This window comes from Astatotilapia calliptera, chromosome 5, assembly GCF_964374335.1.
Source record: "Astatotilapia calliptera chromosome 5, fAstCal68.1, whole genome shotgun sequence".
Taxonomy (NCBI): domain Eukaryota; kingdom Metazoa; phylum Chordata; class Actinopteri; order Cichliformes; family Cichlidae; genus Astatotilapia; species Astatotilapia calliptera.
The window spans coordinates 27189257-27201930 of NC_137426.1; the positions used below are offsets into that span (position 1 = coordinate 27189257).

The following is a 12674-nucleotide window of genomic DNA, read 5'->3' on the forward strand; positions in this document are numbered from 1 at the left end:
TATGAATTTCCTTGAGGTCTGAGAGAAATCAGTTTCTCCTGGGAAAGAGGCTGACACCCTGTGGCCAACAAGCCAAAATGCTTTCACAGAAATTACAGCGCAAACTAGAATGAGTGACACAATCACTTCCCTTTATTGATTAATTCAGTAAGACACAATCATTCTGTGCTTTTCGAAGAATTTATACAGCGTTCATTCCCTCATGCTATCAGCCTTGTTACTTTGCTGCAGAGACAGACAGTGAGAGAACATTATGATTAACAAAGATTTGCATGCATGTATTAAGGTTCTTTAGATAAGATCATATTGTGGCTTTTTCAAAAATGTGACTTATCACCAATTATCTTGCACCAATCAAATACCTTTCTGACGCCCCTGGGTTATTTCATGGATGATCTCTTCGAGCACTGGAGTCACGTGATCCAGCTGTTTTGGTGAAAGACGGACAGAAATCTCCACGGTCTTCTCCTGGGCAGAATATGCACACATAAGTGTTATTGTCTGAAACAGGTCTCGCTTATAAATGAGACACTGAGTCTCAATTGGACTACCCGTATAAATAAAGGTTAAATAAAACATAAAAATAATGTCTTATGTTGAATTAAAAAAGTGTTTTAACTGTGACTGGATTGAAAATATTACACTAGTTGTGAAGGCAATTTGTTTGTCTGTGTGCGCAAGCACTCACAGGATTTCCACCACGTTCTGTCTGAGGAACCTGTTGGACGGTGACTTCTTCAAACTGGCCATCCTCTGATCGAGGCTCCATGTCCTTTCTCCCTTCTCGCTCCTGCAGCACGGACACATGCACGCATAGATGGTAAAATGGCCTGTATTTTATATAGCGCTTTACTAGTCCCTAAGGACCCCAAAGCGCTTTACATATCCAGTCATCCACCCATTCACACACACATTCACACACTGGTGATGGCAAGCTACATTGTAGCCACAGCCACCCTGGGGCGCACTGACAGAGGCGAGGCTGCCGGACACTGGCGCCACCGGGCCCTCTGACCACCACCAGTAGGCAACGGGTGAAGTGTCTTGCCCAAGGACACAACGACCGAGACTGTCCAAGCCGGGGCTCGAACCTGCAACCTTCCGATTACAAGGCAAACTCCCAACTCTTGAGCCACGATCGCCCCCAAATGATGAACAAAATGAGACAAGCTGCTTTTTTTAATTTCTTAAGAAGCTTTGTCTTCTGTCTTTAAGTCACAGTTTAAAATAACCTTTATTCATCTTGTGAAACAAATCGCAGTTCATTTCAATCTAAATTTTGTTTTATATCTTTCCTGAGGGTCAAGAACTACAAAACTGAAAAATTCTAGAAAAGAGTGAAAAATGACAGTCAAAATGCAGTAAAGTGATGCCATAAACTATACATAAGCTCAGTGAGTGAGCAAATTCTCCACTTGGACTGTTTCTCTACCGTGTGAGATTCCACAAGGTGCAATTCTGGATCCATGATTATTTTCCTTTTCCATCCTTCCTTTAGCATGCATCGATCTTTGATTCAATTTTTTTTCTGGAATTTGTATCATTTCTATGCTAATGATATTCAGATGTCCACTGTAGCTGACTGTTCATCACAGATTAGTCAGTGGCTTCGGTAATTGCCTTGTTTTAAACTAACAAGACTGAGGCCATGATTATGGCTCTTCTTGAAATACATTCAAGAATCAGTCAAGTGATTGCTTCCTTTCGCTCATCTGCGTAGACCAGTGTTCGTTATCATGGTGTAACATTCGACTCCTCAGACTTTGAGTCACACATAAAATCTATCTCACATTCCTGTTACTTTCACTTAAGGAGCATTTCTAAATCGCAAAGTATGGTCCACACCTTTGAACTAGAGAAAATTGTTCATGCATTTGTGTCACCACACCTAGATTATTGTAACACCTTATTTACCGGGTTAGATAAATCATCGCTTTCACATCTGCAAGCGAATTTGCATTACCCGAATTTTATTCTCTTTATGTTGGCTTCCAGTTGAGTCGAGAATTTGTTTTAAAATTCCCACACTTACATGCAACTTCTTGTTAAACACCCTTCTGCTTGCTGTTTTCACTCACAAGCTCTACCAGTTGGTCCCCATACTAGACTAAAGACTAGGAAGAGACACAGCCTTTCAGCCTGTGGCACTAAAGCTCTTGAAGAGTTTACCACTCCAGCTCTGTTTATCCAACTCTGTGGAGTCCTTTAAAAAAAAGTTAAACCTTTTCTGTTTAGTGAGGCCTTTTGTTGACATTCTTTAGTTATTTATGCTTTTATCTATTTTTATTCTGTTTTAATATGCTTCTCCATTGATTTTAATTTTAACTTTTAAATGTTGTTCATCCTTTGTGACTCTTGTCACTAAAAAGCATTACATAAATATGTCTGTGAAGGTTCTCAGTCATCCAGGTCATCGTAGTCAAAGGAGCTTGCAAAGAAAAGCGTCTGGACTTCTTTAAGTTACTTGAAGACGTTTCACCTCTCATCCGAGAAGCTTCTTCAGTTCTAAGGTCAAATGGTGGAGAGTCCCAGATATAAACCTAGTGGGAGTGACCCCCCACAGAGGGATAAAAGGACCCCCTGATGATCCTCTAATCGCCTGAGCCAAGGTGTGAACCCACACTAGGTTTATATCTGGGACTCTCCACCATTTGACCTTAGAACTGAAGAAGCTTCTCGGATGAGAGGTGAAACGTCTTCAAGTAACTTAAAGAAGTCCAGACGCTTTTCTTTGCAAGCTCATTACATAAATAGACTGTACTTACTGTGTTATTTGCTAGGGAAAAAAACAACAACAAAAACTTAATAGGCCAATTCTTTATTTGCTACATTAAAAAGTCTGTAGGCAATATTCCACAATATTTTCAGTTATTTCACAGAGCCTTTTGGTTTTTCAGGAACAGTAGTAATCAGTTTACCAGTATGTAAAAGGAACTAATCCTAACCTTCAGAAAAGTTTGGGATCATACACCAATGAGCTAAACAGCTGATTCATGACTGAAAATCATGACTGATTTTGTGGTCTGGATTGACCAATTCTTTCAGCTCTAATTTAGCCCTAGCTGTGCACACATGCTGCTTACCTTCATCAGCATCAACTCTTTTGGGCTAAAGAACGTGATGTGTCCCTCCGTCCTCTGAACCAGCAGCGCCATCAGGCACACCAGCACCACACAACCAGCAACTGCTCCACGCATGCTCAATTTTCTCTGTCCCTTAGAAACATACACATTGGTATATACAGAGCAGAAAGTTCACACACAATACAGTCTGAAGGTGGCCAAGGGGCTCTATTTTGCTGTGGTCGACATCTGACATGACATGCAGCACGTAACCAAGAGCGGACAAAGAAACACAAGGAATCTCATGCTTATGTAATACAGAATTTGGGAAATACATTAGAGATAGGGAGGGAGAAGACTGGGGGGGGGGTAGAACAACAAACTCCTCCAGGAGCAAGATAGATAAGAGATAGATAAGAGGTTGGAGTCATATTTACAACCAGCATGATAGGTCTGTGCACAAATGTGAGTAGATGAAAACAGAACATCAAAGAGAAAGACAAACGAGAAAGACCTAGAGGCAGAGAGAGACAGGAGCACAAGAAGCCAGGAGTTACTCACGTGCTGTGTCAGCGTTGGTTAGTTGCTTGAGGAAGTGTGCTTTAAAATGAGCAGAGCTCCAGTGGTCTGAGTGTCAGCTTGTCGCTGTCAGCCTTTATATCAAGCCCTCTCCTGATCCCTAAGCTTTTCACTGTCCTCCCTCACATCCGCTCCTCAACAAGCTCCTTCAAGCATAGTCCTGGAAACACAAATATTGCTCAGGAACGGTTGGCTCATTTTTTTTTTATTAGGTTAGTATGCTCACCTAATCTTCACTGGTATGTATAAATTATAAGATGAATGTATACTGTGCAGAGTTTTTAAAATATCTAAGTAGTCATTTAATCATTTATTTTTACTCATTTCAGGAAGTAGAATTAACTCATGTATGTATATAACACATCCTACAAAAGACAAACTGCAAACTGAGAAGTAAATCTCAATTTTTATGTGACTTTCGTTTGAGGCACTGAGTTAAATATAGAAACAATTTCGACAGTCTATTCAAAGAAGTCAGTCATATATCCTTGGCTCCAAGTAATTATCTAACACATTCTGACATTTATGACCTGCTACTAATTTGTGTTTGTGCACATACAGAACCACATGCATCTGTGCCTTGGAAACCTCATGACTTATTTCCTGCACGATGGCGAAATGTTACTGCAATTTATTTTTATTTTGTTGTCAGAATACTCAGCAAGAGTGTTTATTACAGGCATTGCTATTGTTCTATGTGGTTTATTACATTTTAAATGCATAGATGAAGCTCTGTATGCCTTCTCTAGCACTTTATATAACACCAGCACTATGACACACACTATGACTCTTACATTTTTCTAACACCTAGAGTATGTATTTTAAAGTAACATTTAGAGATTTAGAGTCTTTGGGATAAATTATGGAAATTGTATAACCTTTATATTATAATACTAGTAAAGAATATGTATAAACAGTTTAAAATAAACCATGCTGTATATTTTCAAATCTACATTTTAAACTTTGGTGTACAGAATCAAAAACCACAGCAAATGTTTCAAGACATCACTCACTGGGTACTGAATTTGGGATTTTCCCTTTAAAGGGGGAAAATCTCACTTCCAATGCCATGTTTTTACTCTTGGACTCTTGATTGATTGATTGATTGATTGATTGATTGATTGATTGATTGATTGATTGATTGATTGATTGATTCCAACCATAACTAATGATTCTCAGCAGAGCTGAGCAGAAGCAGCTTAAGACTCACTCTCCCAGAATTGAGGTGGGGGGACACTGTGGGGGGACCAGCAAATTCACAAAACACTTGACTTGGTTAGATTTGGTAACCATGTCATTGTAACAAGTCTACGATCAAGAGAGCTGTTCATGGATAAAAATAAGGTGCAAACCACTAGGTACACTCAAGAACAATGCCATTAAACATATAAAGAACCTGCAAAGTTGAGTAAGTGTTGTAAATGTTGACTAATTATACCACAATGACAAGAAGAGAAAAATATGGAGAGAAATACCTAATGATTATTAAAGACGTAATTCTGAAGTGCACAGGGTGGTATTCTGTTCATATTCAGCCAAATACTGCAAAACTGATTAGTCAACACTTCACAGTGCAAATATATAATGACCCAAGGGATAATGCAAAAGCAACTGGTGAGCCATGGCAATGAAATGGGATATTCTTCAATTGCCTATTTATCTGATCCCAACCTAATATAGCATTTTTAAGTAATTAAACACAAATCTGAATCCAGAAAGACCCACACACAAGCAGCAACCAAAGTGGCAAGAGTGCCAGCATAACAGAGCATCTCAAGGAAGAAAAAAGCATTTGGTGATATTTATGGTTTACAGACTTCAGGATAGGATTTTCCTTCAATTAAAAATAAATAAATCTTATTTAAAATGATGCTACTTTGTACAGTTAGTTTTTAACCCGGGGGGACACTGTATAAAAAATTGCTGTAACTCCTAAACAGCTAATGTAATGCTTTTGTTAAGCGCCTTTAATTAAAACTGAACTGGACTTCAAAATCGCATATTAATTGTAAGATTTGGAATCAATTGTGGTAGTCTGCCGATGTGGTAGTCTGTATTTTTTAAACTACAGTCCCTGGCTATAGATTACGGAAGCGTAGAGCTGCCACCCAGGCACGACCCAGGTACAATATACTATCATGTTTGTACAATATACTTTTCACGTTTGAACAACATAATATCACGTTATTACAATATACATAATTATCACGTTCGTACAATGTATATTGTACAAACAGGAAAAGTATCTTGTTAGAACAATAAACTTTTCACGTTATAACGTACGTGATACACTTGTATTTTTCTTTGGCCTGGGTGGCAGCTCTACGCTTCCGTAGCTCTACGCTTCCGTAATAGAACCTTATATTTTAATATTTTTTTTCTTCAGCATAGGAAATTGGGGAAAGGAAGCAAATTGAAGCTTTCTCGGTCGGGTCTCGCGATGTCAAAGCTGCTACCGCGGGATTTGGGGCGGCGCTGCAGTTTGCTGAAACGCTTGGATGCAGTCTTTTTGCTGAGGTGAAGCAGCATAGCAGACACGAACTGCGTGCTGCCGCGGAGATTTTCCAATCATGGTAAGCTGAGCGGGGTTGGATATTTTGGCATGACTGCAAATTGTTCATTAAACTATGCACTTTAAGTTTCTTTGCAGTTAGTTGGGTTTTAAGAGTACAAATGTCTAGTTAGATTTAGTTCATTTCTGTCGAGCTAAAGGCCCTCCGACATTTGGGGAGCAGTTCCGCTAGTGCTGACATTAGCTGGAAAAATATCTTACTTTAAAGACTTAAAGTGACTAATGATGTGTCCAGCTGTGTTAGTCGCAGTCGTACCAGAAGCACTGTTATATTGACAGTGCTGTAGCAGGTATTGTACTTTTCTAGGGGCCGTGTTAGCACAAGCTAGCTCTTAGCAAGCACGTTATTCGCGGGCCTAGGTCGACACGTGGGTTCATCGAGACTGCAACGTGGTTACGTGTGAAAGTTACGACAAAGCAATGGTAACTAAACCTGAAGTAGAAAAACACTTTTGAAAAAGCTACTGCACATTTATGCCTAAAATTGCAATCTTAGCTTAGGAATTAGTCGAAAGTGAAGTTAGCTTGTGTCTCGCTGGTCAGCACGTGGGGACTAATAAACACTTGATCTGAACGTAGTTTTAGAAACACCTTCCTGTTTTTGCTGGCTGCAAGTGTTACCTGTTGACATCTGTCGTCTAACTCGATTGTGCACGATCACCTTCCCCAGGTGTTGCTGCACGTGTTGTTCGAGCACGCGGCGGGCTATGCGCTATTCGCCGTCAAAGAAGTGGAGGAGATCGGCATGCTGCTGCCCCAGGTGCGTCCCCTTCCCTAACTCCTGTGTACTATCTGTTTTGTGTGCTCTTTCAGCAGAGCACTGATAATTGTGCTTTTGTGTCAGGTGGAGGCGAGCGTGCTGAGCCTCGGAAAGTTTAATAGCATGGTGAGCTTAGCCGCCTTCTTCCCCTTTAAGTCGGCCCAGGCTGCCCTGGAGAACATGAACGCCATCTCTGAAGGTATGTATGATTATCATTTTTCTCTTTAAAAATCTTGTGTGGAAAAGTTCTCAGCTGTAATGATGTTTTTATAATCTGTCAATCCACTGAGTTATTGTGCTGACAGTTTCATATCAACCCTGAACACCTGAGGAAAGACATGGACAGATTTTGATTTGTTCTTTTATCTGTAATAATTGTTAATGAGACTACTTTAATTATATATCCAATTTGTTCTGAGATGGCAAATTATCGGGCTTTAATATAATAATATCACAATAGTCCATGTTGCAGTTTATAGATGGCTTTCCATCTCAACCACATGTCTACAGATATAACTCTTCCATCCCTTGCAGGTGTAGTTCATGCTGACCTGAAGCTGTTCCTAGAGACCAATCTGCCCCAGTCTGGGAAGAAAAAATCAGTGTTGGGGGTTTCTGATGGCAAGATTGGAGCAGCGTTACAAGAAGAACTTAGCAGTTCAATCCAAACTGGAGGGGTGGTGGCTGAGATCACGCGAGGTGAGAATTTTTACCTGAGAGTTATTTCGAAATATGCAAAACGATACTGTTTATAAAATAATGTGGACTGTTGTGATGTGAGCTTGTGATCCTGAAACTCGTGAAGGTTCATACTGAAAATCTGAACAGCCGTTGGACCTGCACTTTTCTGTTGGTGTTCTTCTTAACACTCAGCAAACCTTCTCAATCTGTCCTGTCCCGTCAGGTTTGCGTCTGCACTTCCACTCTCTGGTGAAAGGTCTGACTGCCCTGGCTGCCTCCAAGGCACAGTTGGGTCTTGGCCACAGCTACTCCAGAGCTAAAGTCAAGTTTAATGTCAACAGGGTAGATAACATGATCATCCAGTCCATTGCTCTGTTGGATCAGCTGGACAAAGACATCAACACCTTCTCCATGCGTGTTCGGTAGGAAATTTTCATCACACAGTAAAAGGACTGGTTAACTGGTTTTTGCATAAAATTAAACAGTTTAGGGAACATGTTAAACTTTCATGCTGTTAATCTTTCACTCTTTTTAATGTCAACCTCTAGTTTTGTGGCTTTTCTGTTGACAGATTTGCATCAGGCTTTTTGTAGTTCGGGGTATCGCACATTTTGGGGCGTCCTCCTAATGCTTACCACAGACAGCACACCTCAGAGTGCTGACTGTATAGAAACAGGAGGTACATCAGTTACTCCCAACACTTCTGTTCTGCCAGCTGTTATCTGGTGAGGCAACACTGTTGGGTGGAACATCGTGTATATTTACTAGCTCAGCATCTTGTAGCTGTTTTGTGGCGCATGCATTCATTTTGGTGTGAAATATCCTGGTGCAAACTGTCAGAGTGCAAGATCATCTAGAACATTTAGGCATCAGTTATTGTCAGTTTTAGCATTCAAGTCTTAAAAGCTCCAGGCTTTTCCTACTGATACAGGACTCTGTGAATAGAATTGGATATCTAAAGAGAAGGAGAAGCTGTAATTTTGAAAGGGATATTTTTCCAGCAGTCTTGAACTTTGTGCCATCTTAATGGGTAGTTCAGCATTTAAATGTTTAGTCCAAAAATCCTGCACTCAAAGTTTTAACACCCTCTTGTTTATCTACAGTGAATGGTATGGCTACCACTTTCCGGAGCTCATCAAAATTGTGTCCGACAACTCGATGTACTGCCGCCTGGCTCAGCTCATTGGAAACAGGAAGGAGTTGTCAGAGGAGAACCTAGAAAGTTTAGAGGAGGTGGTGATGGACAGTGCCAAGGCTCAGGCCATCCTGGATGCATCACGCTCCTCTATGGGTGAGTACACCACACATTCAGAGTATGTGCTGCATAATTTCACAAATACACATCCCGCTTGGGTCAAAGTTAATTTCATCCATATCCAAAGTTAATTTATGCCAGCTTGACTCTGGCTCATCCACATACTCCACATTGTGCCCCTTTTTTGCCCACTCTGGACTACAAGTGTCCTTGGTGTCTAACACAGGGGGGTAGAGTAGTTCTCTCATAAACCTGTAGTGAAGGCATGCATCCTCACTGCGGATCCTGTCGGGAGAAACAATCTCACGTTTCATGCCATGTACTGGTTTAAATGTCACAAATGCAGCACCTGCTAAAAATATAATGCTGATCATCCTCTGGTTGTTTGGTCTTCAGGTATGGATATATCTCCCATTGACCTGATTAACATCGAGAGGTTTTCGAGTCGTGTCGTGTCTCTGGCTGCCTACCGGCTGGAGCTGCAGGAGTATCTGCGGTCTAAGATGAGCCAAGTGGCTCCAAACCTGGCAGCCTTGATTGGAGAAGTGGTGAGTCGAAGTTTTATTTTTAACCCCGACACACGGACCAATGATGTTATACCAAAATCTGTCAATCCACTGAGCCAGTGTGATGAAAAATGTATTCGGTGCTGATGGTCCTCATACTGTGTTGTGCATCCAGTGTCAAAATTGTGATTTATTTTTTTTTGCTTAAGGGGGCCATAACAGATTGTCTTATCTCCAGGTTGGAGCACGTCTGATCTCCCACGCCGGCAGTCTGACCAACCTCGCCAAGTATCCAGCATCCACGGTTCAGATCTTGGGAGCAGAGAAGGCCCTGTTCAGGTACTGGGGCACCCCCTCCCTGCTGGGGAAAAAAGTGGCTGCAGTGATGGCAGGGCTGGGCTGGAGCAGAGCTGGGTGACTGGAGAAGACCCAGTCTCCTCTGGAGTGATCCTGCTCGCCCAAATGCACACCCACAGTCTGAGCACCCACTCACAGCACAGAGGTAGAAATTTGGCTAACAGTACAGAATGTTTGAAGTTACCATCAACAGTGTCTAAAACTAAATTCTAGCGATAGCGTCCACGTAGCTGCAAAGTTAAGTCGTATGAAACGTGTTCTTTTAAGTGCCTTCCAATGTGCATATTTTAATGTTGTCCACAAGAGGGAGCTGTTAAGTTGCTGGCATATTAGTTCTATATGTTAATGTGTGTACTGCCATTTGGATGTGGCTGAACCTCATGTCACTGGTAGTTGTCCTTCCTGATAAACTGCATGTTAAACCTGCGTATTTCAAGTCCGGTTAACTGCTGTGTATAGACTTTGACCAATAGACTGTGAAAAGGTAACATTTCACACCTGCCGTTCATCCTGATTATGAAAGCAGCTGTATTTTCACAGAGCCCTGAAAACGCGTGGAAACACCCCCAAGTACGGCCTCATTTTCCACTCGACTTTCATCGGCCGTGCCGCTGCCAAAAACAAAGGCCGCATCTCCAGATATTTGGCAAACAAGTGCACGATCGCCTCACGTATAGACTGCTTCTCAGGTGAGTGACCCACCACACGCCTGCATCGGCTTACATACATGTGGCATCATTGCAGTGATGCTCATATTTTTCGTCAACAGTATTCAGCCTTAGGGTTGGTGTTGAGAAGCTTTCTCCTGAGCAGAGCCACATGTCTTTTAGGGACGCTGATTAGTCAAGTATAATCCGCTGCTTGTTGATTAAGCTGAAGTTTTCTCGCTCTCTTACAGAGTTGCCCACAAGCGTGTTTGGTGACAAGCTGCGTGAACAGGTAGAAGAGCGGCTGTCTTTCTATGAGACCGGCGATGTACCACGGAAAAATGTGGATGTCATGAAAGAGGCTCTCAAAGAGGTTAGCTTGAGATTTTTATTATTGATTTTTAAATGTCTTGTCAAAGGCCTAACAAATGGAGAATCAAGTTCCTGTAAGACATTTCAAAAGTATCTTTGATTCTTTCAATCTCTGTATGCTGTAAGTGATGAGACATCTTTCCCTGACATCTCAGTGAGGGTAAAAGCTGATTTAATGAGCCTGATGCAGCCCCTGGACCTCTGGGGAAAATCTCATTGTTTTACCCTGATTTAACTGAATTTGTCGTGGGGTTTGTTTGTTTTTTTTTCTCTCTCCTCATCTTAGGCTACTGATGTTGCAGCTGAGATCAAACGCAAACTAGAGAAGAAGGAAAAGAAACGTAAGAAGCGTGAAAAGAAGTTACAAGAACTTGGAGAAAATGGAGACGCTAACGGTGACGCAGAGGTATGTGTTGTTTTTCTGTGGCCTTGGCATGTTATGATTTGAGATGGGACCCAAACATGGTCTCTTCTCAGTGTACGGCATGCCATATAAGAAGACTCCGAACCATTGGCTGGTCCTAATCAATGGGCTTGATCACTGAAGAGAGTCGTACATTAAAGCTGTATCACAGCCATTGGGCTTTCAGGCTTCCAAGCATTGAAAAGAGTGTTTCTGATATTTAAATTTATTTATTTATTGTCTGAAGGTGGAGAATGGAGAAGAGGACAACACTCTTAAGAAGAAGAAAAAGAAGAAACAAGCAGCTGAGGAGATGGAGGCACAGGCAGAGGAGGCCCCCTCTGGAGAAAATGGAGAAGAGACTTCAGCCAAGAAGAAAAAGAAACGAAAAGCAGAGTCGGAGGAAGCTCCAGATGCCGAGGATGGAGCTGAGGAAACTGAGACTCCTGCAAAGAAAAAGAAGCGAAAAACTGATGCTATGGACACACAGCCAGAGGAAACCCCAGAAACACCCGTGACTGAAAAGAAAAAGAAAAAGAAGAAAAAAGATGCTGCAGAGTAAAGAATGGATGTGTGGACAATAAAATTCTTATTTTTGTGTACAGTTTTTGCTTTAATTCAGATAACCCCTACATAAGGGCGTTAACTGTATGTCTAGTATATCAGTAGCTTTGTTGTACTGTCTCTTATTTTTGTATGAATGCAGGTTATTTTGCTAATGAATGCTTATAACTGTGCCTTGGAGTCGGTAGAATTTACCTGCACTTCTGAAAATAAATTGCCTCTCAAGATTTTTTGTTTTTGTTAAAAACATTTTTTTTGGGGGGGGGGGGTGGGGGAGCAGCATCACTGTTAACAGGTAATATTTCCTGAAAACCATCATTGGGAAGCTTTCCAAAAAAAAGTAGTCATGTACTACTGTAACATACCCCGTCCAGTCGGTTCACCTGGCACACATGACCTTGATTATATAAGTTGGCATTTAAAAGTCACTGTACTGAATGTCCTCATCGGTATGGAGAGGAGGCAGGCACATTTCAATACACCACTGCTCATCGAGGCTAGTCCACATTTTCGTGTGGACTGTTGACATAACTAAAATAGTCATGCCTGCACAGACTTTCTGAAAGGCTAGTTTTTGGCAATTATGTGCAGAGGCTAACTGAAGCTTAATCATAACTTAATGCAAGAAGAAAATCTGATGTACTCTTGTCTATAGATCTTAGCATATTAAATTTTTAGGTCTGAAACAACTGCAGTGTGTATTTATACAGGGTGCACTTTTGTAAGCGCAGGTCTGGACAGTGGCAAAACCGTTGTGGACTTTCAAAGTTGCTGAAAGTCAAAACAGAGTGTGGCCACTGTGTTGTAAGATCAGTAATCTATTTAACAAGGAACAAAAATGCTTAGTTTCTGCTGAACTGCTTCAAACGGTGCCGATACCCATACTTCCTGTTAAATGTTAGCCCTGAGCAACATT

At 41.3% G+C, this 12674-nt stretch overlaps 2 protein-coding genes and 3 non-coding genes across 6 annotated transcripts; 4 read left to right on the forward strand and 1 right to left on the reverse strand.

The window, feature by feature from the left end:
* Window positions 1-110: 110 nt before the first annotated feature.
* Window positions 111-6975, reverse strand: mlnl (motilin-like). Of its 2 annotated transcripts, none has more exons than XM_080301962.1 (6): window positions 6835-6975; window positions 3624-3801; window positions 3084-3209; window positions 689-790; window positions 363-468; window positions 111-225 (listed from the first exon to the last, which is right to left on the reverse strand). In XM_080301962.1, exons 3-6 carry the CDS (start codon window positions 3195-3197, stop codon window positions 218-220), a joined length of 330 nt encoding a protein of 109 aa, XP_080158088.1. In that variant the 5' UTR covers window positions 3198-3209; window positions 3624-3801; window positions 6835-6975; the 3' UTR covers window positions 111-217. The 2 variants fall into 2 exon arrangements, with proteins under 2 accessions (XP_080158088.1, XP_080158086.1); XM_080301960.1 differs by having other exon boundaries at window positions 3084-3215.
* On the forward strand, window positions 6097-11985 carry nop56 (NOP56 ribonucleoprotein homolog). Its single transcript, XM_026168546.2, has 12 exons — window positions 6097-6214; window positions 6884-6973; window positions 7058-7172; window positions 7508-7672; window positions 7878-8076; window positions 8758-8945; window positions 9306-9457; window positions 9654-9754; window positions 10313-10461; window positions 10671-10792; window positions 11078-11197; window positions 11442-11985. The coding sequence occupies exons 1-12, from the start codon at window positions 6212-6214 to the stop codon at window positions 11754-11756; spliced, it is 1719 nt and encodes a 572-aa protein (XP_026024331.1). The 5' UTR covers window positions 6097-6211; the 3' UTR covers window positions 11757-11985.
* LOC113023116 (small nucleolar RNA SNORA51) lies at window positions 8273-8408 on the forward strand. Its single transcript, XR_003272510.1, has one exon. It is a non-coding gene; the product is annotated as a small nucleolar RNA SNORA51 (small nucleolar RNA).
* On the forward strand, window positions 9094-9212 carry LOC113023121 (small nucleolar RNA SNORA26). The gene has a single exon (XR_003272514.1). It is a non-coding gene; the product is annotated as a small nucleolar RNA SNORA26 (small nucleolar RNA).
* On the forward strand, window positions 10912-10979 carry LOC113023115 (small nucleolar RNA SNORD57). Its single transcript, XR_003272509.1, has one exon. It is a non-coding gene; the product is annotated as a small nucleolar RNA SNORD57 (small nucleolar RNA).
* Window positions 11986-12674: the final 689 nt, after the last annotated feature.

Excerpts from the sequence above, each read along its gene's own strand:
- mlnl (XM_080301962.1), bottom strand. The coding sequence starts at position 3,197 with ATGCGTGGAGCAGTTGCTGGTTGTGTGGTGCTGGTGTGCCTGATGGCG. Across the intron at positions 791-3,083 it reads AAGAGTTGATGCTGATGAAG|GAGCGAGAAGGGAGAAAGGA; the intron begins GTAAGCAGCATG and ends TCCGTGCTGCAG. Across the intron at positions 469-688 it reads CAGAACGTGGTGGAAATCCT|GAGAAGACCGTGGAGATTTC; the intron begins GTGAGTGCTTGC and ends TATTCTGCCCAG.
- nop56 (XM_026168546.2), top strand. Across the intron at positions 9,755-10,312 it reads GCAGAGAAGGCCCTGTTCAG|AGCCCTGAAAACGCGTGGAA; the intron begins GTACTGGGGCAC and ends GTATTTTCACAG. Across the intron at positions 10,462-10,670 it reads ACGTATAGACTGCTTCTCAG|AGTTGCCCACAAGCGTGTTT; the intron begins GTGAGTGACCCA and ends GCTCTCTTACAG.